At 43.9% G+C, this 23614-nt stretch overlaps 3 protein-coding genes across 4 annotated transcripts; 2 read left to right on the plus strand and 1 right to left on the minus strand.

Annotated features, from left to right (window-relative positions):
- Nucleotides 1-1540: 1540 nt before the first annotated feature.
- rnf20 (ring finger protein 20, E3 ubiquitin protein ligase) lies at nucleotides 1541-10671 on the plus strand. The gene is made up of 22 exons (XM_041943831.1): nucleotides 1541-1685; nucleotides 2075-2255; nucleotides 2377-2445; nucleotides 2562-2660; nucleotides 2774-2921; nucleotides 3034-3219; nucleotides 3362-3477; nucleotides 3781-3927; nucleotides 4021-4095; nucleotides 4240-4359; nucleotides 4725-4904; nucleotides 4993-5128; nucleotides 5258-5379; nucleotides 5518-5674; nucleotides 5821-6145; nucleotides 6924-7041; nucleotides 7281-7430; nucleotides 7519-7731; nucleotides 7819-7944; nucleotides 8161-8301; nucleotides 8851-8955; nucleotides 9870-10671. Exons 2-22 carry the CDS (start codon nucleotides 2085-2087, stop codon nucleotides 10044-10046), a joined length of 3081 nt encoding a protein of 1026 aa, XP_041799765.1. The 5' UTR covers nucleotides 1541-1685; nucleotides 2075-2084; the 3' UTR covers nucleotides 10047-10671.
- Nucleotides 10672-10804: 133 nt separating this feature from the next.
- si:dkey-74k8.3 (transmembrane protein 109) lies at nucleotides 10805-14471 on the plus strand. 2 transcript variants are annotated; one of them, XM_041943833.1, is made up of 4 exons: nucleotides 10805-11846; nucleotides 12229-12288; nucleotides 13604-13706; nucleotides 13988-14471. In XM_041943833.1, exons 1-4 carry the CDS (start codon nucleotides 11610-11612, stop codon nucleotides 14341-14343), a joined length of 756 nt encoding a protein of 251 aa, XP_041799767.1. In that variant the 5' UTR covers nucleotides 10805-11609; the 3' UTR covers nucleotides 14344-14471. The 2 variants fall into 2 exon arrangements, with proteins under 2 accessions (XP_041799767.1, XP_041799766.1); XM_041943832.1 differs by lacking the exon at nucleotides 12229-12288 and having other exon boundaries at nucleotides 10842-11846.
- Nucleotides 14472-16689: 2218 nt separating this feature from the next.
- Nucleotides 16690-23316, minus strand: LOC121611538. The gene is made up of 7 exons (XM_041944139.1): nucleotides 23083-23316; nucleotides 21755-22021; nucleotides 20046-20342; nucleotides 19474-19634; nucleotides 19250-19348; nucleotides 19112-19153; nucleotides 16690-18245 (listed from the first exon to the last, which is right to left on the minus strand). Exons 1-7 carry the CDS (start codon nucleotides 23204-23206, stop codon nucleotides 18069-18071), a joined length of 1167 nt encoding a protein of 388 aa, XP_041800073.1. The 5' UTR covers nucleotides 23207-23316; the 3' UTR covers nucleotides 16690-18068.
- Between the last annotated feature and the right edge of the window lie 298 nt (nucleotides 23317-23614).

Genomic DNA, 23614 nt, shown 5'->3' on the forward strand with positions numbered 1-23614 from the left:
ATGTTGCAATTCAGGTTTCTTGTGTCTTTGTCCTGGTGAAAGTGTAGATTACAACAGTATATGAGTCTGTCTCCTCTGGCTGTATCCTGAGGACAGTTTTTAATGTCAAGTGCTCCAAACATGATGTGTGGAATTAATTTAGTTACATTAATATATGATATTAACTGATAATACCTGATGGATTTGGTTAGAATTATATCTTCCTTAAAGGCCTACAGAGCATAGACTGTATTATTGTGTTTATACAGAGTTTTTGCAACATACATTTCAACAGTGTGAATTTTTGTAAAGCTGTAAAAAAAACTAATGTAAGTTTCAACAGGAAATGTATTTAGTTCTGTTAAGGCACTTTTATGTTATTATTGTTGTAATTATAATTGATTCACTTTCAGATGAAATATGCATTTAGGGAATAATCTCGTCATAGTTTTAGGCTAGTTCATTTATTGGGCACAAATATTCCATCAGGTACTGCAGCAAAACCTGATTTTTCATGCTACCTTGTGTATTTGCCCTTTGCGTCACATAGCTTGTCAAGCACGTCATGCACAAACAGCTCTCATATTGATCGCTGAAAATGGCCTAAAAAGAACTTGTAGGGGTGTTGGTAATGCTCTCACCAGTCCATGAGTGACCTCAACGGATATAACCGATAGGCTTGGGTAGATCTGTAACTCACAAAAATGACAAGCCAGCTTTTGCACAACCTGGACTCTGCTCCCTGTGCAGTGTTCTCTTAAATAGTGCTTATCAGAGTTCAGTCTCTGTCCATGAGTTGCTTTTTACATAAGGACTGACTGAAAAAGAGAGCGTCAGGGGAGTGCAAACTGCTGTCCTGACAAGTTTGCTTATCCCCACAAGTATGTGAACTAAATAAAAGAAAAAAAACAGTATCAGAGGAATGCTGTTTTCATTGGTTTGGTTGCCAGATATTTGCTACAATATCCCAAAATATTGCACTTTCCTAGATCCATGGATCTGTGGGAGTTGTAATCCAACACTGCAGCAACACAAATCTGTACAGTACTGTACTACAAATCTGCTTACATCCATGATCCATGCAGTACAAATATCTGTCTTAATTTATGTGTTTTTCCCCTCTCTTGGGTTATAACTCAATAGTTTGGATCAAGTATATTATTAAAGTTAGGCCAGGAATACCAACAGGGCCAAGCAAGCAACTGTCCAGGGGTCTCAAAAGGCCCAGGTTCACTACATGTCAGTTGCTTATTGGTAATTTGTTTGTGAATTTGCACCACAAAAGTATAATGTCAGCTGGGTCCTGAATTATCATGTGATCTTGTGATCCTCATCTAATCACAACAAGATAACTGATCAAAAGATCTGGGCCATTTTAGTACTCCAGCATATGTGTAAGTACTGGTTGGCTTCTGAGTCTCTGTGCAAGTATAATTCATCTACCATCTATAATGGGATATATAATAAGTGCATTCCACTTGACGGTTGGTTTGTGTTTTGTTCGCGTGTTTGTTTGTTTGTGCTCTTCAAACAGAACGAGTGCTGAACAGACACACGAGCTCCTCCGTGGCGGTAGGTGGCGCAATGTCAGCTGAAGATGGTCCCACCAAGCTCGTTAACACTTCCGTTTCCGAGCAGCAAGGAGCCGCAACAACAACAGCCACAGATTGATTTAGTTCATTATAAATCTCTCAATATTAAAAGCGGTAAGACATCGGTTAGGTATGAGTGACACTGACAATATTTCAAAGTAAATGCATTGACCCGTCGGGCCAAAGTCGTGTTCCCCTGAGTACCACTAGCATGTAAAGCTGACGTTAGCAAACGGCTAACGTTAGCCTAACGTTACACTGACTGAATTCATCAGCTTGTTCGAGTTTTAAAACGCCATAAATCGTTTTTTGTGCATTTGTATCGACTGTTCATCACTTAGTTAGATGAACAGGGCTTCAGAGAAAATATGAAAGCAGTTATCTGCGACCATTTAACGTGAACTAGCCATATGTACAACATAGCACAGCTTTGTCTTTTATGCACATGAATCTAGCACTGTTCCACTTCTTTCATTAGTCTCAGTCTGTTTCGTATGTTTCAGGAGTGTGAGGATGTCGGGACAGAAGCGTCCTGCCGACCCCAGCGGTTCCTCGTCCTCCGGTGCGCCCCCAGAGAAGCGGAGGGAGAGGGAAGGAGAGGACGGAGGAGCTGGTGTCAGCGCCGCTGCCGGGGGGAGCACCGCGGTGGAGACGGTCATCAAACTGGGAGGAGTATCCAACTCAGTGAGCCATCGTTTCTTTCCACTTTACTGCAGATGTGTTTATTCACTTCATCCAAGTGTAAAGTCTCCCTGTTTGTCTGACTGCCTTTTCTTTTTATGCTCCTTTTTAAATTCTTTCTCAGGAAGAGCAAGACATCAAAGCTCTGCAGGCTAAGAACCGGAAGTTGGGAGAAGCTCTTGATCAAAGACAAGTAAATTAATTCTCCAATGTTTCTTTACAACCCTTCATAAACACACACACAGGAAGCTGCACTTGTGCACTCTCTTGTTTGGAGAAAGGCTCATCATTTTGCTTGTTGGTCGGCAGGTGATTGAGGATGAATTACGAGAGCGAATTGAGAGACTGGAGACCCGCCAGGCCACTGATGATGCTAGTCTGCTGATCCTCAACAGATACTGGAACCAGGTAGACAAATGCAGACAAGGAAGCAAAAGCCAAAATTGCATGTTCAGCATTACCAGTCTCCTCTCCTCTGAAGATCAAAGAGTCTAAATGTGTTGCCATTCTCTCTCCTTCAGTTTGATGAAAACATTCAACTGACCATCAGGCGTTATGACCAAGCCAGCAGCGAACCTGAGAAATCTGTGGCAGGTGAAGGACGGAGCCTCAAGCCAGAAACTCCAGAGCCTGATGGCGACTCCAACCAGGAGAGGGCCAAGGACAGAGGTAAAGACAGAGCTGACTGTGGATCAGGACTGCGAAAGTCGCAGCATGTGGATATTTGATTAATAAACCAGAGATCAAAGCCTTAACCCTCTTTCCTGCTGTTGTCACTCAGGCCAACAGGGAGAGGCGGCCAACTCCTTCCTGGCCACGCTGGCGAGCAGCAGCAGTGAGGAGATGGAGGCTGAGCTACAGGAGAGGGTGGAGTCCAGCCAGAAGCAGGCCAACCATGTGGTGGAGATCTATGAGTGTCTGAGGAGCACGGTGGACCAACTGAAGACGGGGCTGGACTCTGGAGCTGGTGAGAGAAAACGGAGGGAGATGTGATGAAGTTGCAGTAATGGAGCTCAGCAGAGGATGAAATTAATCTGGGAAAAATTCATCGAATCACTTTATCTGTTTACACCCATAAAATGTGACATTATTGTTGGTTTTGTTTCTAGAGGGTGGTCAATGGCAGGTCGCTTCCAAACTGAACTCCCTCCTGACCAGTGAAAATGAGCGATTGCAACAGCTGACTGAGGACCTCAAGCAGAAGCACAGTCACATGACAAGCGAGGTACAAATCATCCTAACTTATTCCTCATACGCTCCTTTTCAGGCCGAGCCGTCCTTGATAGTTACAAAAATGCGTGTAAAGTCTTGAAAACTGCTGGGACTGCAGCACTCTGTTCTGTTGCTTCCACTGGCGGTCGTCCCTCAACATCATTATCCCACTGTGGCTCACTGTTTAAAGTTATCAAGTACATTGTTCATTTGGTTTTTCTGTTGCTCGTTGCAAATTATAATCTTAAGAAGCTTTATTTTTCTCTTAGCTCTTGTCTGCATAGTATCAAGTCTCTGTATTTCTGTCTTTGTCCAGTCCCGGTCTCTGGGTCGCGCAGCTAACAAAGCAGACCAGCGTGTCAGCGAGCTGCAGGTTCTGATCGAGGAGCTCCAGTGGGACATGGAGAAGATCCGCCGCCGAGAGAACAGACTGAATGCACACCTGATCGAGATACTGGAGAGGGTGAGGATGCTTTCTCTCAGTCTGACAGTGTTGTGCAAATGCTCTCATGTTTATGTTGACGTATGTTGTAACACTTCCTGTAATGCACCCCAGGTTAACAGCAAAGGCTATAAGGTGTGTGGGGAGGCCAGCAGCGTTTGTGGGACCATCACCATTAACAAGAGGAAGGTAGGATTTCCCAGTTTTGGTAGTTAGGACAAAGATGGAATGTGAGAGATCGCCACAGATTCTTGATTTTGGCATTTTTCTTTCTACACCTCGCGTTTCATGCGTCATACTAGTTGACATTTTCCTTCTTCGCTCCTTTTCAAGTTTGAAGAAATGAACAGTGAGATGGAGGAGAACACGGAACTGGCAGACAACCGCCTCATCGAGCTGCAGAAGCTGCAGCAGGACCTGCAGAATGTGCACCAAGAGAACAACAGCATGAAGGTGGACCTGTGCTTCTCACACACTGTTCTTTTGACTTTGGCTTTGATTTTATGAACTATGACAGCATACCCTCCTCAGAAGTGTTAACTGTAAACTACCCCTGTAACCTTAATTTACTGCTATGATAAAACACATTATACTAGAAGAAAATTCAAGGTGGTTGAAGCCTCAAGAGTAAAAAAAGAGAACATGGGACAATTAAATGATCCTTGGAAAGAAGTACTGCATCAGGGTAAATGTTTACCCAGAAATCTCCCTGTTGAAACTTGCATTTCTAAAAAAGCAGTTGTTCACTGTTTTATTGTTGTAAATATTTTTTTCTTCTACTGTCCCTGCCTCTCTTTCCTTTCTCTCTGTTCTCTCAGGCGGAGCTGCTGAGTCGGGCTGAGGGTTTGGTAAAAGAGACTTCTGAGTATCGCTGTCTGCAGTCGCAGTTTTCTGTGCTCTACAACGAGTCTCTGATCCTCAAGGCCCAGTTAGATGAGACACGCGCTCGTCTCAACACCACCAGGACGGCACGACTCAGACAGCTGGAGCACATGGAGGTAAGCGTCTGTGTATGTGTACGTGTGTCATTGAGTGTGTGTGTGTGATCTTTCGTCCTTTTTTAACTCCCACCTCTTCTGTGTGCAGAATGATGAGGTGGCTCTGCAGAGGAAGGTTCGTACAGAGGTGTTCCAGCTGGAGGACACACTGGCTCAGGTCAGGAAGGAGTATGAGATGTTGCGCATCGAATTCGAGCAGACTCTTGCTGCCAACGAGCAAGCAGGTAACAAACAGGTTCAGGCTTATAAATGGTGAACGAGGTGCTTGAATTGTGCTGAAACTAAGAATCCCATCCTTCATCTCTTGCTTTGGTCTTTTTTCCTGTTTCACTCCGACTGCCTCTGGCTCTCAGGTCCCATCAATAGGGAGATGCGTCACCTGATCAGCACACTGCAAACCCACAACCAGCAGATGAAGGGAGAGGTGGTGAAGTACAAGATCAGACTGAGAGAGACACAAGCTGAGCTCAACCAGGTCAGATGGAGACAAAGAGAAACTCCTGTGGTCACATAACCATGGGTCACTTTGATAGTAACATATGTGATGCGTATACTAAAGCAGAACACAATAACACACAACACACTGAAACACACTCATATGTTGCCTCTATAGGTCCGCGCCTCAAAGGGCAATGCCATCCTCCAATCGCAGTCGAGTACAGAGATGGACGTGAAGGATGAGACAACCTCTCCTTCAACCCCAGCCATCTCTGGGGAACCAGTGATCAAGATGGAGCCCGACAACGGCTCCTCCACACCCAGCAGCACTGGTAACTAACACCCACTCCACTGACCATGAAATGTTTGTTCACTTTTAATCAGGAATGTGAACAACTAAAATAGTTTTATTATGATTATACAGTGTTCTTATGATACATATAAGGTTTGCCCTGTTTCTTTTATTTTCTCTCTGTAGGAGCCTCTGTGAAAACAGAGCCTGGAGTAGAGCCAGAGGCGACAGTAAAAGAGGAGGAGAAAGAGGAGAAGAAAGAGAAGGAGGAAAAGAAAGAAAAAGACATGATCAAGAAAGAGGAAAAAGACAGAGAGCGGGAGAAAGAGAAGGAAAAAGAGAGAGAGAGGCCGACCCGCAGTGGGGGGAGCAGCGGTGTGATAAAGGAAGAGAAGGAGAAGCCAGGGAGCAGCAGCCAGCCTGAGGAGTCGGCCGGGGAGCGCCTCTCTATGGTCGGAGGGTCAAAGAGGAAGGAGATGGAGCAGCTGAAGATTGTCCGGGCAGAACTCAAGTAAGCTGCGTGCGTGGGAGTTGGTCTCTGTGTTAGATGGTGCTGGTTTTTCAAACTACCAAATAGACGAAGAAAGAGCCTGGTGGTTAAAGATACTATCGTCCATGGGTTGGCAAGCATTTAATCATGCTGGATCATTACATTTTATGCAGAGATGGCCACAGGCACCCCTGTTAATACTTAAAATATATAAATTAAAATGCACATTCTTAAGAAATTAAAAAAGAGAAATAATGTAAAAAAATATAAGTAATGTTATTTTGTCTGTCTCACCCACACCGAGCTAGTGATAGGTATGAGGAAATTTCTGTTTTTGACCCATGTTGCTATATTTTTAAAGAAATCGTATTGTACTTCATGCACCATGGTTTCTTAAAAGGATGATTGAAACATGTTCAGCAACCCATGTTGTTATTTTGTGTTTATTGATGCTGTGGTTTCTGTAGCCTCCAGTAAAGCGTGTACCATTCATCTAACAGCACAACACACGTGAAAGAACTCACCAGTCATATGACTCTGTGAATCACCTGCAGTGGCTCACATGGAATAGTAAACTCTTGTCTCAATATATATGGTAGGAAAACAAAACATGTTATCACGGAGAAATGGGTGAAAAAGATGGTCCTAACTGTCTGCAGCATGATTTCCTCCCTCAATTTCACTTAAGGTCAAAACCAAAGTGCAGGGATCTTACTGATTTCTGACCCTGGATTCTGGTTTTTATGATTTTAGATGATGTTGAGGGGTTTTGTTAAAGACTCTTACCCTGACTGTGCAGGAAAGCCCAGGAGTCGCAGAGGGAGATGAAGCTGCTGCTGGACATGTATCGCTCAGCACCAAAGGAACAGAGGGACAAAGTCCAGCTCATGGCTGCAGAGAAGAAGTCCAAGTCAGAGGTGATCAACACTGCACACTCACCCACACACAGACTTTTACACACAAGTGAACATGGTAAGTGTTCAGAAGCAGGATCATGCATGTCTGGTTGTTACAGTTTAGAATTTGTCTCCTGTGGAAGTTGATATGTAGAAGATTTGAGACAATTTCTAACATGATTTATGGATATTTGTGCTGCAGTTTGAATTATTGTGTTGTGTTGTGTCAGTCCCATAATAACAACGCTGACTGATTCCAGGGAGAGGAGCTGCGGCAGAGGCTGAGGGAGCTGGAGGAGAGGGAGAGGAGGGAGGGCAAGAAAATGGCAGATGAAGAGGCTCTGAGGAAGATCCGCTCTGTGGAGGAGCAGATCGACATCCTCAACAAGAAGCTCTCCATCGCGAAACAGGTGTGTGAGCCGCTCATTTTGCTTTAGTGCACTAACAAAGCTGCCTTTCGCTCTCTGACACTGCGTGGCCTCCCTGCTCCCCCTGCAGGAGGAGGACGCACTGCTGAGCGAGATGGACGTGACGGGCCAGGCATTCGAGGACATGCAGGAACAGAACATCCGTCTGATGCAACAGCTCAGAGAAAAAGACGATGCCAACTTCAAGCTGATGAGCGAGCGGATCAAGTCCAACCAGATCCACAAGCTGCTGAAAGAGGAGAAGGAGGAGCTGGCCGACCAACTGCTCACTTTGAAAACTCAGGTGAGCCACAGGGCGCCACCATAAGGTGCAATCTGTCAGAATAGAGGTTTGTGGTACGTGCTGATTTTGTGACATACCATTTGTCAGGTCGATGCGCAGCTGCAGGTGGTGAGGAAGCTTGAGGAAAAGGAGCGCCTCCTGCAGGGCACCATCAGCACTGCTGAGAGAGAGTTGGCACTTCGGACGCAAGCTTTGGACATGAATAAACGCAAGGTAATACCCCATTCAGTAGTGATGAGCCACAGCTGCAGAGATGATTGAGCCCGAAAAGGGTTAGCTGCTAGTAAGGAAATTCAACTGTAATAACACGTAAATATGCACTCCCTAAACACACATTCACACACATTGCACATGGAGGATTATGCAGCATGAGGAGAAATAAAATTCCCATTGAATAAAAATAAAAACATCTCTCTGTCCGTCCTCCAGGCTCAGGACTCAGCGTTGCTGTCGGAGGAGGTGCGAACTCAGCTGGAGCAGGTTCAGCAGAGGCTCAACCTGGTCAGAGAGGAAGTTGTCGAGAACAGCATCTCCAGGGAGAAAGAGTCCTTTAACGCCCGAAGAGCACAGGTAACAACACACACACAAAAAACATTCGCACAAAGTCAAGTTTCAAACAGTGCATCAACATAAAAGGCAAGACATGGTCCAAACACACAATTACACCGGTTGGGGATAATTTTGAGGTGGCACAAACATACTGGAATATTTTGAGGATAATGAAGTTTAATGTTTTTTCAGTAGCAGTCATACACGGTCAACACATTAGACTGACAAAACAATCAGCTGAAATGCAAATTGTAGTTAACACAGGAAGAACAGATTATTCTTATCTGGCTGTTATACGACTTATGGGATGACTCCCTATTAAAACACACTGCATGTTTTATAAAAACAAAGTAGATTTGTGCGTTGGAAGCCTGGTGAAAAAATTCCACATCATTTTCCCTGTGAGGCTGACACTTGTTGGTTTCGTGCTGTGCATTCATATGTTAGTTCAAAGCTGCTAATATCGACTGCTAAGAAGAGTTGCATTCATAACACCTGTTGTCAAATGAGAGTCAAATGCTGAGGATGGACTCCTTTTACTTACATCTGTTAATGCTAACTGTGTTTCAGGAGGACATCTCCAAACTCAGAAGAAAGATCGAGAAGGCCAAGAAACCAGCTGAGAAAATCAGCAATGGAGATGACATCCTAAACGAAGAGATCAATGACTATAAGGTTGGTTTCTGTGAGCCACAATATATTGAATACTTCCTGTCTTCCCTTATCCTGTTTCAGGAAAGTCAGGGTGCAGAATCGGTCACAGAACAGCAACATGGATGCTGGTTAGGGTTTAAGACACATCCACATGTTTTGAATGGCTCACTGCGGTGCCTTTAGTAATTTTTTTTTTTTTTAAGATTTCAAAGTCAGATGTCACTATTTAGGTTTTTGTCCTGTACGGAGTTGTTTTTTATGTGACTGTTGCCCAGGCATAAGAGCACTAACATTCACATTTTGTGAAATACACTCATTCACTTTCTCGCTGAAAGAGACTCTGAGACCCCCCCCCATAAAATGATGATTTCTTGTTTGCTTCAGTCTTGAAATGCTTTTATTAAAAAGAATCCAAGGGCAAACCACAGTCTGAACTCATCCTCATGTTCCTTCGTATCAACACCTGAGGTGGGAAATTAGAGCACACATGTCCAGTTATACCTAATTAACATCACAGGGATGGAATTGGTGGCCTTCTGGAAAAGCCCTAATCAAACAGGTTGATGGACTCTTAAGGCTCTCTTTGTCTTGTAAGTTGGAAGTTTAACCGAATGAGTCTTCATCACGCTGGTTTCCACCAAATGAGACCAGCTGTCAGCGTGATCACACTCTTTTAACGGGAACACACAAGAACACTTAAAATTCTGACCAGCTGTGTGAAGACTCAACATCACACATTATTGTAAGTGGTCTGATATAATGATGAAGATCCAAATGCTCTGACTATACACTCTGCCATACTACCAGATTTGTGTGTCGTCCTTGGACTTGAGATTCAGTCACAGCCATCAGGAATATATTTGTGTCTACTCATTACAAACCAGTCTAAAAGAACTAAAATGTCTTCTTCTTCTTCTTCGCTCTCTGTCTCCCAGGCCCGTTTAACGTGTCCGTGCTGCAACTCTCGGGTGAAGGATGCGGTGCTGACAAAGTGCTTCCACGTCTTCTGCTTCGAGTGCGTGAAGACACGCTACGACACGCGTCAGAGGAAGTGCCCCAAGTGCAACGCCGCCTTCGGAGCGAACGACTTCCACCGCATTTACATCGGCTAAAGCTGCGGACGCCCACGTATACTGGCGAGGAAAAGGGGTCAGCAAGACGAGCAGTAGTACGAATACTGCTGGGAGCAAGACTCGCCACTCTGAACACGTACCCCCTCCTCCTCCCCCACCTCCTCCTGCGTGTACAGAACACTATCAGTGTGATATCTCTGGATGATTCCAGCCTCGTAGGGCCGCAGCGACGCTCTGAACTGAACGCTTTAATTTGTTTTTTTAAACAGTGGCTGAATTCAGCTCCTCCCCTCCAGTATCCACTACTTTACTGTGTGTTGTCAGATACTGGTGCAGGAAGAATGTAGAGAGCGAGTTTGCATTCTGAGTTTTGTGTTGTTTGCGTGTAGATCTGAATGTGTGTGTGTGTGAGCGAGTGTATGTGTGTGTGTGTTTGTGCATTTGAAAACAGATAATTCAACATACCAGTATACAAAGAAAAAGATTAGTGCAGTGGGAAAACAGAATTCCTCGCAGTGTGATGGATGTTTGTATAACGATGGCGTGTATGTACATATACTGAATGTCATTGCTGTTTCATTTATTTGAATTCTCCCTCACATCTGACTTGATGCTGTGTACTTCCTGTTCCGCTAGTTATTAAACTGTTTCTGCTTCCATTTCACCTTTTTTTTCAATTTGAAATGTTCATCAAACCCTGTGAATAATCTTAACATTTGACCTGGAACATTAAACCACAAGTCCCAGTGTGCAAATCTCTTGTTTATCCGTTCTCAGAGCGCCCTCCTCCTCCTCTTCCTCCTCCACCACCCCCTTCCTGGAGATGTAGACGTGTAGTCATATTGGAAACTGTCGTTAGAAACGCTGGAAGGAAGGGAGCGTCATGCGGGAGGCAGCGACGAGGGAGTTTTTTTCAAAGGTTGTGCAACATAATCCATCGCAGCAGTGCAATTGATGCAAGCTCGGAGACAAAGGAGCACAAGTTGACTGGTGTGGAGCCCAGAGCTGAAATAAGAGGCTTTAAGGAGGCTCGTGGTCGGCTCAACGTCACCACGTTTTCAGCGTTTTACGCGCAAAGCTCCCCGCCGCAGAAACTTTGAGACATACTGCATTCTTGACTGATGATCAGATATCTCGACCACTGCTGGATCTAAGCCTTTGACAGTTTCTTACCAAATATAGCCACTGTTAATGCTGGAGCGTCCTTGACGGAGCGGAGGGATCCTGGATTGGGTATTTGCAGCGCTGCCAAAGTTTATAATTAAATGCTCAGCTCACTTTGAGTCGTTGGGGTTTTTTTTCCACCTACTAATTTAGAGTAATTTGCAAATTGGGCTCTTGAAGGAGTTGGTGTGTCGTTTCAGAAGCTGGTTCTTCTATTTTTCTGCCCGCTGTGAACTGCAGCACGATGATTTGAAATCGCTCTGTGGCCAATGACTGCTCTCAACAGAAGCCATTTTTAAGTCTTTGATTTCCAAGCCAGTCTGAGTCACTGAACGCGAGTTGCTCAACCTGATCTGGGCTGCAGCGTCAACCTGTGCGCATAGATTTTTTTTATAGCTCACTTTCTTTTTTTTAACTACTGTTCTCAAATCTTCAACAATGGCCGCTTGTGCGTCTGGCTCTGGGCGCGGCGGAGGTGCCATGGCTCGGGTTTTCCTCACCATCTGCGTGCTGGTGCTCGGGTTGGCGGTGGGCTGGGCTGGAGCCGAGGCTGAGGCGGCCACGGGGAGCCCACCGGCGGTCACCCTGCGCACTCTGATCACCGGAACCTTCCAGGAGGTCCAGCGTTACGCGGAGTCGGTGGTTGGAAGCGGCGTGATCCGGTCATCTGCTGAGGTACAGAGAGGAGGTGCACCATTGGGCGGTAGCCTACTGTTTCTCTCCCTGCACCAGGAAGTGGCTTTCCACTCCTCCTTTCTTAATATCCCATTTTACTGGGTGTTTGGTCTAACTTCACTGTTTGCTCTGTTTGTTCTTGATCAATAACTGTACCTGATCACTAATTTTTCCAACTCCAACCATGTCATCTCTCTCCATCCATTTCCTCGCCCTTCACACACACATTCACACATTCCTCTCAACTTGTTAATCTCTCCCCTGATCCCCCTCATCTTCTCTGCCCTCATCCCATGTCTTCTTATATCCACGCACCCCCCTCACCCGTTCACACACCTTTCTGTCTCCCTGCTTCCACCCGCTGTGGCTTCCTTTTCCCCAGAGTGCAGTGTTGTTTCTTGAGTCATTGCTTGGTCAGGAGAACGTCTATACGGTGGCCATGGTAAGAAAACCTCCTGGGTGTCTTCATCTCATCTGCCTTGACATGGTCCCTCAAACAGAGTCCTCTCATGTGGCTCTGTTTAGCTCATGTCACCCCATAGCTAGTGCAGAGAGTAGGAGCATGCCTGTGGTGAAGCTGCTTACAGTCCTGTTTGTAGGGATAAGATTCTGTGCTGGCAAGCTGGCTGAAAGTGTCCAACATGACTCAGGTGGTACCTCTGAGTGTAAAATATAGGGTGTGTACATGATCCTTGGCTGAGGGACAGATTTTTGTTCTACAAGCCCCCAAACTGAAATCGAGTTTGGTTTCTCGTGAGAAACCCCATTTAAAAGTGACAAAAAGTGACAATCATGTCATTTAGTGATCAGATTTTGATCAGAAGGCAAACGTTTGACAAAAGATCTGCACGGTGCACCCATAGATCCCATTAACTTTAACAGCAGCAGCATTCCTTCAAGTTCTGTGAGACACAATGTGCAAAACCTTTGCCTTCAGTTTGTTTGTTTTTTATCATCCACATATAAAATCCTTTTTTTTTAATTTGCATGTGCATTCAAAATGTAATCCTCAAGTCAGAAGCATTAACAAGGCTTTATTGGCCTGTATGAGCTCAATCAAACCTTCTAAAACGTCTGTGACTACACAGCGCTGCTGGCACGAACTGATCAGTCCTCACTGAAACACGAAGCATGTAATTGGCTGGGAAACTGAGCCGTATAATACCGGACAGAGCAGTAAATGATTAAGTGTGTTCTCAGTTGATATACGCACACACTGACATGGAGTGACAGATGCTTGACTCTCGCTCCGGCATGCTGGACGGTCGTCACATATGTGCCAGTGTGTAGTGTAACAGGTGCAGATAAGATACTTGTCCAGCTTGCTGGGATACCCTTGACCTTGCCTGACGAGGTTACACAGTGTGTGTGTGTGTGTGATTTTGGGGGGTGGTGAGCAGAGACTGTACAGGAATAGAGAGGGTCAATGTCTAGCTGTCACTTGCATGCACAGCTGTTTGTCCAAGTCAACAATACAACACTTCTTCTATCTTAAGGTGCAGCTCAGCAGCACATACTGTCTGTAAGAGTTCTATATTAATGCATCAACAAACAGCTGCTGTAACCATCAGTCCTGCTGCTTCATATACCAAGTATGAACTATACATATAGACTGGCTGTGTTTTTGTAAACTGAGCCGTCTCTTCTCTGCATGGTTATTACTGTGATGAGAATGCTGCCTCTCTGCATTGCTACCATGTTTGATAACAAAGTGAAACATGTCTCCCCCCTCCCTCCCTCCCTTCGCTCCACCACAGTTTTTGGAGATGGTGATCCGATTTCTGGCTGAAGGAGCTGCCAGCGGCCTGAACGTCATCGCTGTTTACGTCACAGAGATCCTCAGGGTCACAGGATTTGATGGTGGGTACCAGGAAGGCCTGTGTGTTTAGGCTGCATGCTCCACTTTGTCCCCCCTGTATGTGTGGCTCACTGCAGGCAGGCAATTGTCTGCAGGAGCGAGAGGATCTGTGGCAATAAAAGCTTTAAGTGCAACTGAAAATATGCAGCCTTGCCTCTCCCTCCGGCAGTTTGTCTTCCACTCCTTTTTATGTTACTCCTGTTGCTTTCTTTGCAACAGACTAGTATTTTCAAGGTTTGTTCCTTACGAAAATATGCCTGAACTGGATTTCCTTCCTCCACAGCTTCACTGACGTTGCCCCGCTTCACTCCGGAGGGCGTGACCGCCATCGCCCAGTGGGGTCTGGTGGCTCTCATCGGCTACTGGGTGCTGACCATCGTTCTCCGTTTGTTGATTTGCGTGATGAGGCGAGTGTTCTGGATGGTGAAAACCGTCTTGGCGTTCTGGCTTTTCGGACTGATCGTGACTGACAAGACTGCCAGCGCGGACATCACGGCAGTTCGACTGGGCGGCCTGGTGCTGGGATGGGTTCTGTTGACTCTGCTCACGTCGGGCTCTGAAAAGACTTTTGCCGTGGACCACAGGCTGAGCTCCCTGGAGAGCCGACTGAAGGCAGTGGAGAAGAGGAAAGGGGATTAGTGACCGGAGAGGGTGGAGGGGAAAGGAGTTAAGATGGACAGAGGTGATGGATATAGTAACACTGACGGTTTCTGTATGTGTGTCAAACTATTATGGGAAATAAAGTCTCTGGGATTTTTAATCAGAAATGCTCTTTTTGTTTGCCTTCAGAAAAAGCCAAAACATGTGGGATATGTTTTTTTTCCACAATTGCACATGAATGAAAAACAAAAATCAAGGCAACATTTGACAATTCTTCAGTTAAAACAAGTCTACAGCCATGCAGCTGCATGAGACTGTCATTATGCAAAGCAGCGCCTCAGGCTGAAAGCTAATGTCCCCACGCTAACATGAACATGAATACACAGGTATAATGTTTATGACGGCATTTTAGTTTAGCATGCTAACATTCCCTAATTGGCAGTAAACACCAAATGCTGAGGCTGATGGGAATGTCATTAGTTTTGCAGGTATTTGGTCACAAACCAAAATATCACAAAATTTGTCATGTTGCTGGCCTTAGATGAAAAGTCAGGTGCCCACCAAAGTCATCAGGATGCCTCCTCTGGGAACCATGAATGTCCGTACAACATTTTACGGCAATCCCTTGATTAGATGTGAAGATATTCTATAGAATAAATGATAATATTACTGAACAGCTGGTGGTGCTAGAGGAAAAATCTAAATGTCATTGAAGTCATTAGGATTCATGCCCCAGCCACCCTATCTAGATTATATTGTATGGCAATCCAGCCAATAGCTGTTGAGATCATTTATTCTGGACCAAAGTGGTGGATCACATTGTAAAATGTCTGTGGATGGAAGGTATTTCAGATTAGGCTTCATTTAGGAAGTGAAATAATCTAGTATCAAGCAGCCAGCCTTGCCTGTGTCACCACAACTAGTTAAGTATCTCCAACCAAGGCTGATCTGTGGTCTGTTGATAGTCTCTTCAGTCCCCCGTTCCTGATTGGTTCCCTGCTGTTCAGTCAAATGGAAGCTTTTTTGATCCTCCGGGGTCACGCCAGACGCCTTCACCCCCAGTGCCGCTCCAGCCGAGTGGAACAACCTGACCTCGGTGCTAGAATTATCATTCCTGCCGGCTCACCCTGCAGCAGCAAAACTTCCCTCTTACACTTGACTGTGGCGGAGAGCCAAGTGGGCCAGATATGAATCCACAGTGGAACTAACTGTGAGGTCTCACTGTGTCACAATCACTCTGCGTCATCACAGAGAGCAGTGATGGTGCGATTCCAGACCTAAATGTGTTCACAAAGTGATCATTTGATGATAAGCTTATTGTAAACATAAAATGCCTAATATGGGAAGATATGAGTCACACAGAAGATGTGTGTCTAAACGGAGCATTTGACTTTAAAGCTGCTGTGATCAGTATTTTTATAACAAAAATGGATAAGATTTATCACCTGACTCTGCAGTTCCTTTCATCTCAAGGGAGCTTTATTCGTCTTTCAGCTCATTGTTTTGGTTTTCTGACAACTTTACTGTTTTAGTTCAGTCTCGCGGCCTCATTTTCGGTTGCAGCACACGTCTGATGTAAGTGAAAAAACCTGTGAACACACTGAAGCAATTAGCAGGAAAAGAAGCATGTATTTTCCTTAGGAGATGGTGGAGGAAAAAAAGAGCTAAAAGACAGTGAGTACTGGTCTCAATTCATCAGGCGGGTGGAAGCACAACTCCAAATAAATGCTAATGTTGTTCCAGATCTGTTGAAAGTGTAAAGCAAGTGCTTGTTATCGAGTCTGCCACAACAACTCAATCATTCAAGAGCGACTCATAACATCTGACCTCAACTCCTGAATCTGATTTAATCCGGTAGGAGGTTAAAAATCGACTCAGTGATAAGATTTCGGTTCCTCTAGATGACTCACAGTCTAGATTTTGATGTAATTATCAGGCAACGCCTGCATGAATAGCATTTGAAGATGTAGTGGTGCAGAGCAGTCGTAAAGTGAAGACTCATCATCGAGCACTTCCTGTTCCTGTTTGCAAAGAAATCTTAAAGGCTTGTTGCTGCAATTCAGACATGAATCCATCCCATCCTTTAAGTGCCAAAAAAGCACAAGGATGCGATAAACTTGGAGAGCTTTTCAGGATCACCGTGGGCAACAAATGTGTCTGCGAAGAATCGGTTATTGTCTCATACAACAAACAGATTTAGGGCTCTGTTTGTCTTCTCAGCGCACAAAAGGCTTCTGCTTAGTTGAGTTTCTTGTGTGAGTCAGCTGATGTGGTGGGAAAGAATTTATATGCATGGATGAGCCTTCGGCTGTGCGGTGACATGCTCAAAGGGTGGCGCTTGTAGCGGCGTCACAGAATTGCTCGTAAATCATGTCGGACTCAAACTGTTCGTTAGGGTTTTATTAGCGCTGATGCGCCTGACACGAAATACAGTGAGATACAATCACAAGATGCTCGCTTGTTTTAAAATGTCACACAAACTGCTCATATGTCGTCCTCATAAAGGCTCAAGTTGACAAACACACTGCCACCACGACATGCAAAAACAGAACAGACCTCTACGTAATGAATAATGACTAAATCTCTGGACACATGCTCTGGAGTTGTGTTTAGTACATGCATGTCTGAAAGTCACAACTGCAGCGACAGATATTCAGTTCGAGTGCAGTGCGAGTGCACATGGAAAAGGCAACCGGTGCTTGTGGTGTTTTCACACAGTCACTGTGCATTTGGCTCACCTGAGCTCATTCACAGGTTTCTACAGTACAGTAGCTGCACAGTATACCAGTATGAGTAAACGTCGACAGCTTGTGTGAAGTTAATCACCGAACTGCATAATGCAAGCACCAATTTCAACAACAAGGCTTTATACGGTAGATTAGAGCTGCGAGGTGACTCCCAAGGGGCAGTTTAAAAAGAGAGAGTTTAGCAGAGATAAGGCTACTTGATTTGGTTTGTGTCTTCCCTGAAAAGTCAAACTGGTCTGCAGCAAGTCTTGTATCCCCGACTGAAGTGCAGGGATGCAAAAGTGAGACGTGGGGTGGAGAATTATTGGAAATAACAAAAGTGTTTTTTAATTGAAAGTTTCCCTTTCTCCTACGGCTTTGACTCTGTGATCCTCCGGTAGGCTTTCACTCCGCTCGTCACACATGCGGCTTTTGAAGGCTCTGAGGTTCATAGTAAATTAGAAAAAATGGGTCTGACTCAGACGCAAAATGTGGCCTTCACTTTTGCCATAATTTTTTTGCCAACTGTCACAAAATTTGGCACAGTGAAGCATCGTTGGATTTGCGGTCTGTGGAGGAACAGATCTGTCAGTGTGTGAGGAACCAACGTGTGTCTTTCTGTGTAATAAGCCCCTGAAGCTGTGTGAATGTTAAAATAGTCTCACATTTTAAGAAATTTACTAATTCGCTTCTTGCTGACATTTAGATGAGGTTACACCACCGTCATGTCTGTGAGGTATATATGAAGCTTAGCTTAGCATAAAACCAGAAACAGGGGGAAACACCTAGTTTCTTCTATCTACCCTAAAATACATTTGCCTCACTAATGCTCACTAATTAACATGTTATATCTTGCATAAGCATAAAAACAACAAATGTGCCAAACTTTTTCTTGGCTGGGACCAGTTGCCAGGCAACCAGCACAGACTCCAGGAAGCCACTGGTGAATAAGTGCATTTCCCAAACTGTTGAATTCCCTTAACGTCACACTAACGAATGAGATCACAGACTTGAGAGCACCTTTCAAAATCAAGGCTTTCAGAGGAAGTTCAGTTTGTCTGAGCAATAGACATCGCTGATAGCCGAGCCCGACCCGAGTATGGAGGGGTAGTCCATCCCCTTCAGCTGAAACTGCGGGTCAGGCTCAGAGAGGACGGGGGCGGCAGACATGGACGGCAGAGCCGGAGCGTCCGGCTGCTCTGCTGGAGCCGAAACCTGGAGAGAAGAAGACAGACGTGTCACTGTGCATCAGAGCATCACCAGCAGGCTTGCACATTAATGCAAAACTGCCTGAATTAAGTCTAAAACACAGATGTTTCAGAGAATATTCACAGATAGTTTGATGCACACAAATATTAACTACACAAACAAAATATACTGATTTAGTAGTTACAATTCAATTTCCACCGAGGTAAATCAACACCTTTCTGATATAGTGAGAACAAAAACTGAACATTATAAGCTTCACAGTTTCGTACTGGACTGCACAAGTTTGTATAACATGATTTACTCAACATGAGAGCACAATGCATAATAGTACAAACAACTTTCTATCTTTACTCTTCCTTTAATTGCCACAACAAATAAAAATAAACAGACCTTCTGGTAACTGTTTCAAGTAGTAATTCACTGCTTAGAAGCTTTTAAATGACATTTTACACTGTGTGCTGCTGGGTCAGATAACATGGGAAATCTGCTCTACTCTATATGTGCTACATAAAGCTGCCTTGCTTTTGGCCCAAAGGAAAGCTCTCACTAGCAACACGGAATAAGAGCAGGGCACTCAAAAATGGCAGATGGTGGAAAAGCCAAAGCAAAAATCACTTTCAACATACTCTGACATAAAGAACACTTTTGATTGGCAAACAGCAAAGGCAGAGAAGAAATGCCTTTGCAAATGCTTTTAGAGGAAGGAAAGATGTTTCTTAGGCCTCAAGGATCCTTTAATCTGGAGCCACGGCGACTCGAACAAACAACACACTGGAGAGCTAGTAATAAATCCAAATTTTTGCCGGCGCTTTTATTTATCAGGTGTTTGAGTGTGCTTGCATGCTCAGACTGATACAGGCAGCAGGTCATACCTCGGAATAAGATGGCGGCACATTCATAGGAGGGTTGTGTATCTGCAGAGTGAAGCAGCACACATGCATTAGCAATGGAGAAGGAAAAAAATAAACAAAAAAAGACGAGTTATCTCTATGAATTGTAAACAGACTAACCAGCGGGCCAGTCGGAGAGTAAGAGGGCGGAGCGGGGTAGTTTTGGTCAGAGGGCGGGCTCAGGTGCTCTGGCCTCGGTCCAACAGGCTCCCTGTCATACTGCAGTTTGAATTTAAGAGACACAGAATGGGTGCACGCAATATCAACAGCAGGAATGCTAGCTTTACACTATTGTACACACACACGCAAAAGTGTCAGGGAGGTTTTATGCAGAATGCCGTCACCTCATGGTAATGCACAGCAGGTTCAGCATCAGGAGTCTCAGATGTGTCCTTTTTGGAGGACTTCTTGCCACAACAGCAGCGCCTCATGCAGGTACAGCAGGACATTACAGCCAAGGAAACACCAATGCCAATCCCAATTTTAGATGTATCAAATTCTGGTTCTGAAACGATGAGTCAATGAGCGGAAAGCATATCGCCAACAATTTTGATAAGTGATTTAATTGCGATTTGAAAGAACGTCAAATTTTTTTCTAGAGAAAAGCACAATGCTTTTCTCTAATTTGTGTCACTGTGAATGTATCTTGGGCACAAAAAAGAAAGATGTCACCCTAGGATTTGGAAACTCTGGATGGTAATTTTTCACAATTTTGGGAAAATTGTAGACCACAAAATTCTTCAGAATTAATCATTAGTTGCAGACCTATTAGCAGGTTGTAGATAGTAGTAAATAAGTCCAGCATGTGTATACCAAAAGCTAAAAACAAAACAAAAGATACTAAAAATACAACTTTTTTTGAAAAGATGATAATTCAACAATGTGACGGTTATCATAAAACACACAGACTACTTACCTTCCATTTCCAGTAGCACCACTAAGGCCGTGTTGTCATTTGAATCTTTGACCTCAAAGTGGCCTTGGCACGATACTGAGAGGTCCTCATTTAAAATCCCACATGGCTTTAACAGAGTAAACCCATTGCAATCATGATTATACATATACGTCTCCAGGCTGCCTTGAAGAACTATCTCAAGCCTTTCGTAGATATGGTTGTCTTTTGGGAGGAAGAAAATGTTGCAGGAGCTCCGTTCTAGATCAAAAGTGATACTGAGGCTTTCACCAGGACTCCGTACATAGGACCTCGAGTTTGCTGGAAGAGAGGACGGACAAGACAGAGGACATCAAAGTGATTTGTTGCCCCAGATCTTTTGAGAACCAAACACCGGCCTTGTGAAGTCCTGGTTCTAGGTGTCCGTTTCTAGTTCTAGGTCTTTTCATGTAGCTTGGCATCTGTGATCATCTTAAAACAAACAGTCCAACATTTTGGAAAACGCGGGTGTTCGCTCTCTCGCCGAGATGCAGATGAGAAGCTCAACACCATTCTCATGTCTGTACGGTGACTATAAAGCTACCACTAGCAGATGGTTAGCTTAGCCTAGCACAAAAACTGGAAAGAGCTCAGCTAGCTCGGCACATAACTCCCACTAAAAATGCAACTTGTCATATTTACACTTAGGGCTTGGGTTTACCCTAACCACTTACAGGATTCAAAAAACATCACATAGCACATTAATTAGAGAGCTTTAGAACGGCCAGGGGGTGAATTTTGTTACTTTTGGACAGGCTGGCTGTTTCCCCCTTTTTCCAGTGTTTGTGCTAAGCTAGGCTAACCATCTCCTGAATCTTCATATTTACTGTATAGATATATGAGTTATATCGATCTTTTCATCTAACTCTGCAGAAAAGCCAATGACGGCATTTCCCAAAATATGGAATTGTTCCTTTATTTTCCTTTCAATAAAGATAAGTTTCATTAATACGCTCACATGTTCCAAACAGGAGTATTTTAGTAGTAGTAGTAGTAGTAGTAGTAGTGTCCAAAAATACTGTCTGCAAACCCTCTTGGTTTGGGCACCTTGGTTTGCACAATTTGGATGATCCGCTACCTGGTCCCCATTGGTCACTTTACTGAAGAAACCTCTGTCAGAATGATGTACCTGTGAGCCAGTCAGTAAACTACAACAAATTTAGACCAAAAGCCGAAGCAGAGGCTGGTCGCTCAGAACAAGCGTGTGGATGAACAGGAGCCGACGTCGCTGCAGGAGTAGTTTCTAACACCTTTTTGATGCTTTTTCAACTGTAGCAGTGAATCCGAGCTGACTGCAGCCGCTGCACTGCGTGAAGGTTAAAACTACTTCTGGTTAAAGTAAGTGAACAAGCGATTTGAAATAAGTTTAGTGAGACTGTTGAATCTCAACCTTGAACAAGTTGACACAAAGTTTTGTTGCCGACACAAATAAGACCTTCAGCTGACAGTCAGTCCATACTATGTAAACACACATTACAGTCCAAAGGAAATGAAACGCAGTCTTGTTTTTAGCTTTACCGTCATGCATTTCGAGTTATGTGAAGTTTTGATAAACCCAGTATTAACTCGCCCCTTGAGATCATGCAACAATAAAAAACAGCAGGACATTGACATTTTTACCATTGCACTAAAAAAGCTTAAAATCAAATGACCAAAGAAGTGCCAAAGAACTGAAAACTAAGAAGGATCCTCACCTACAACTCCAATGGTCTTGATTTCCAGTGGTAAACGATGAAGGTCTCTCATTATGTAGCGGCCACTGTCTTTCTGGGTTAAATTACTTAACACAAAGTAGCCGTCTATCACCTTCTGCCTACTGTCCTCTCTGCCTGAAGGACCACCACGCTGCCACACGACCGTCGCAACCGAGTGGTACTGACGGGTGAACTCGATGGATCGAGCCCCTCTGTGCAGCTTCCACCTGAATGTGTTCCCGTACTCCTCCTCATCTAAGGAGAAGCCTTGGAGAAAAGGCCCACCGGAGGAGAAACACAGAGCACAAACCAAACATAGATTTTTATATATTTTTTTATATTGCTTGAACATCTATATTTTAGCATTATATGGTTTCCTTATGTTTGACTAAAATACAATAAATGTCAATTACACTCGCAACCTTAGTGAACAAGTACTAGCCCTGGAATAACTTTTAAATGTATAAATATATATTAGAGTATATCAGAATCATTTATATGTACTAACCATATGACCAGGGGCAAAAGGGGTTTTACAGACACATAATGTTAGAAAAGGTTTTGAAATAATATCTATAATAATAGCTTTAAACTAATGGAGATCCTCATCATGACTGAGTACAGTGATGGAGGAAGATATTCAGATATTTTAGGTAAATTTAAGGTAAATTTATTTACTTATTTACTTTAAGTGCTCATCATAAAACCCTTCAGAGTGGTACTTTATGGAAAGCTCTTATATGGATCTTATAACATATGTGCACAAATTATTATCTTGTGCAACAATATCAATATGAATAAATATAGAATAAATATTATAAGACATTAAAGGCTCCCATGTTAGTTTTGTTGCAGGATAAGTGCTCCTATATAAATCCCAGTGTAGGTTTCCATATTAATCTGTAATATAGATCGATAATAATCTATAACAATGTAAATGTTATAATGATAACACATACAAAAACAAATAACAATAACAAATATTAGATTTGATCATGTTTTGTGTATACAAACACATCAACTAGTAGCCATTGCTGTTAAATAAATATAGAGAAGTACTTTTACTTCTGTGTATTTATATACAGATATAGTATTTTCCTCTTAGACGTCGTCGAGCAGGAGTGCTGCAGTGGCATGTTGTGGAAATAACTCAGTTCAGTTCGGTTCGGTTCAGTTCCACGGAAAATTAAGCCTGTCTGGTTTCGTCCTTCACTGAGTACCACAGATGACATGAAGTACTTACTGCAGAGTATTTATACACAGCCAAACACGCTTTACTGTTACATACAGTCTCGGAGAAGGAGGATTGATCATTTGTATTTACTCACCCACACAAAAACAGGCACCCAGCAACAGCAACACAATCATCATCTGCCGTGACTGAAAACACGGACCTGAGTACAGGTTGAGCCGTCGTCGACCAGTAAAGAGCACGATGTGTTTAGAGTTCATCGACACTTCACTAATGATACTTCAATATGTGCACAATATTACTACATCAGTTCTTCACCGCACATATTCCGCAATAAACTGCAATTATGTACAGCGATTTGGATCTTTGTTTGGGCTCCACCCACCCAACAGGGCGTATCTGGAGGTACTGGTGATGCGTTTGCGTGCTGTGGGAAGTCGCTCTTTTTCCGGCCGTGGACTGGCCCCGCTCGGATGTTACTCGTTCATGTTTCTATAGCAAACTAATACAGCCCTGAAGACAAGTCGGTTTAGATGTCTGTCTGTCGGTCAGTCAACCACCTTGGTTCAGACACATTTCAGCAAGTTTACATATGAAAATCAGTTAATTCAACATTAGTACAGCTCAGATTGTGAAAACAGTTGCACATGTCTTCTTCTGTGGCTCTG

The sequence above is a fragment of the Chelmon rostratus genome, chromosome 9 (assembly GCF_017976325.1).
Source record: "Chelmon rostratus isolate fCheRos1 chromosome 9, fCheRos1.pri, whole genome shotgun sequence".
Classification (NCBI taxonomy): domain Eukaryota; kingdom Metazoa; phylum Chordata; class Actinopteri; order Chaetodontiformes; family Chaetodontidae; genus Chelmon; species Chelmon rostratus.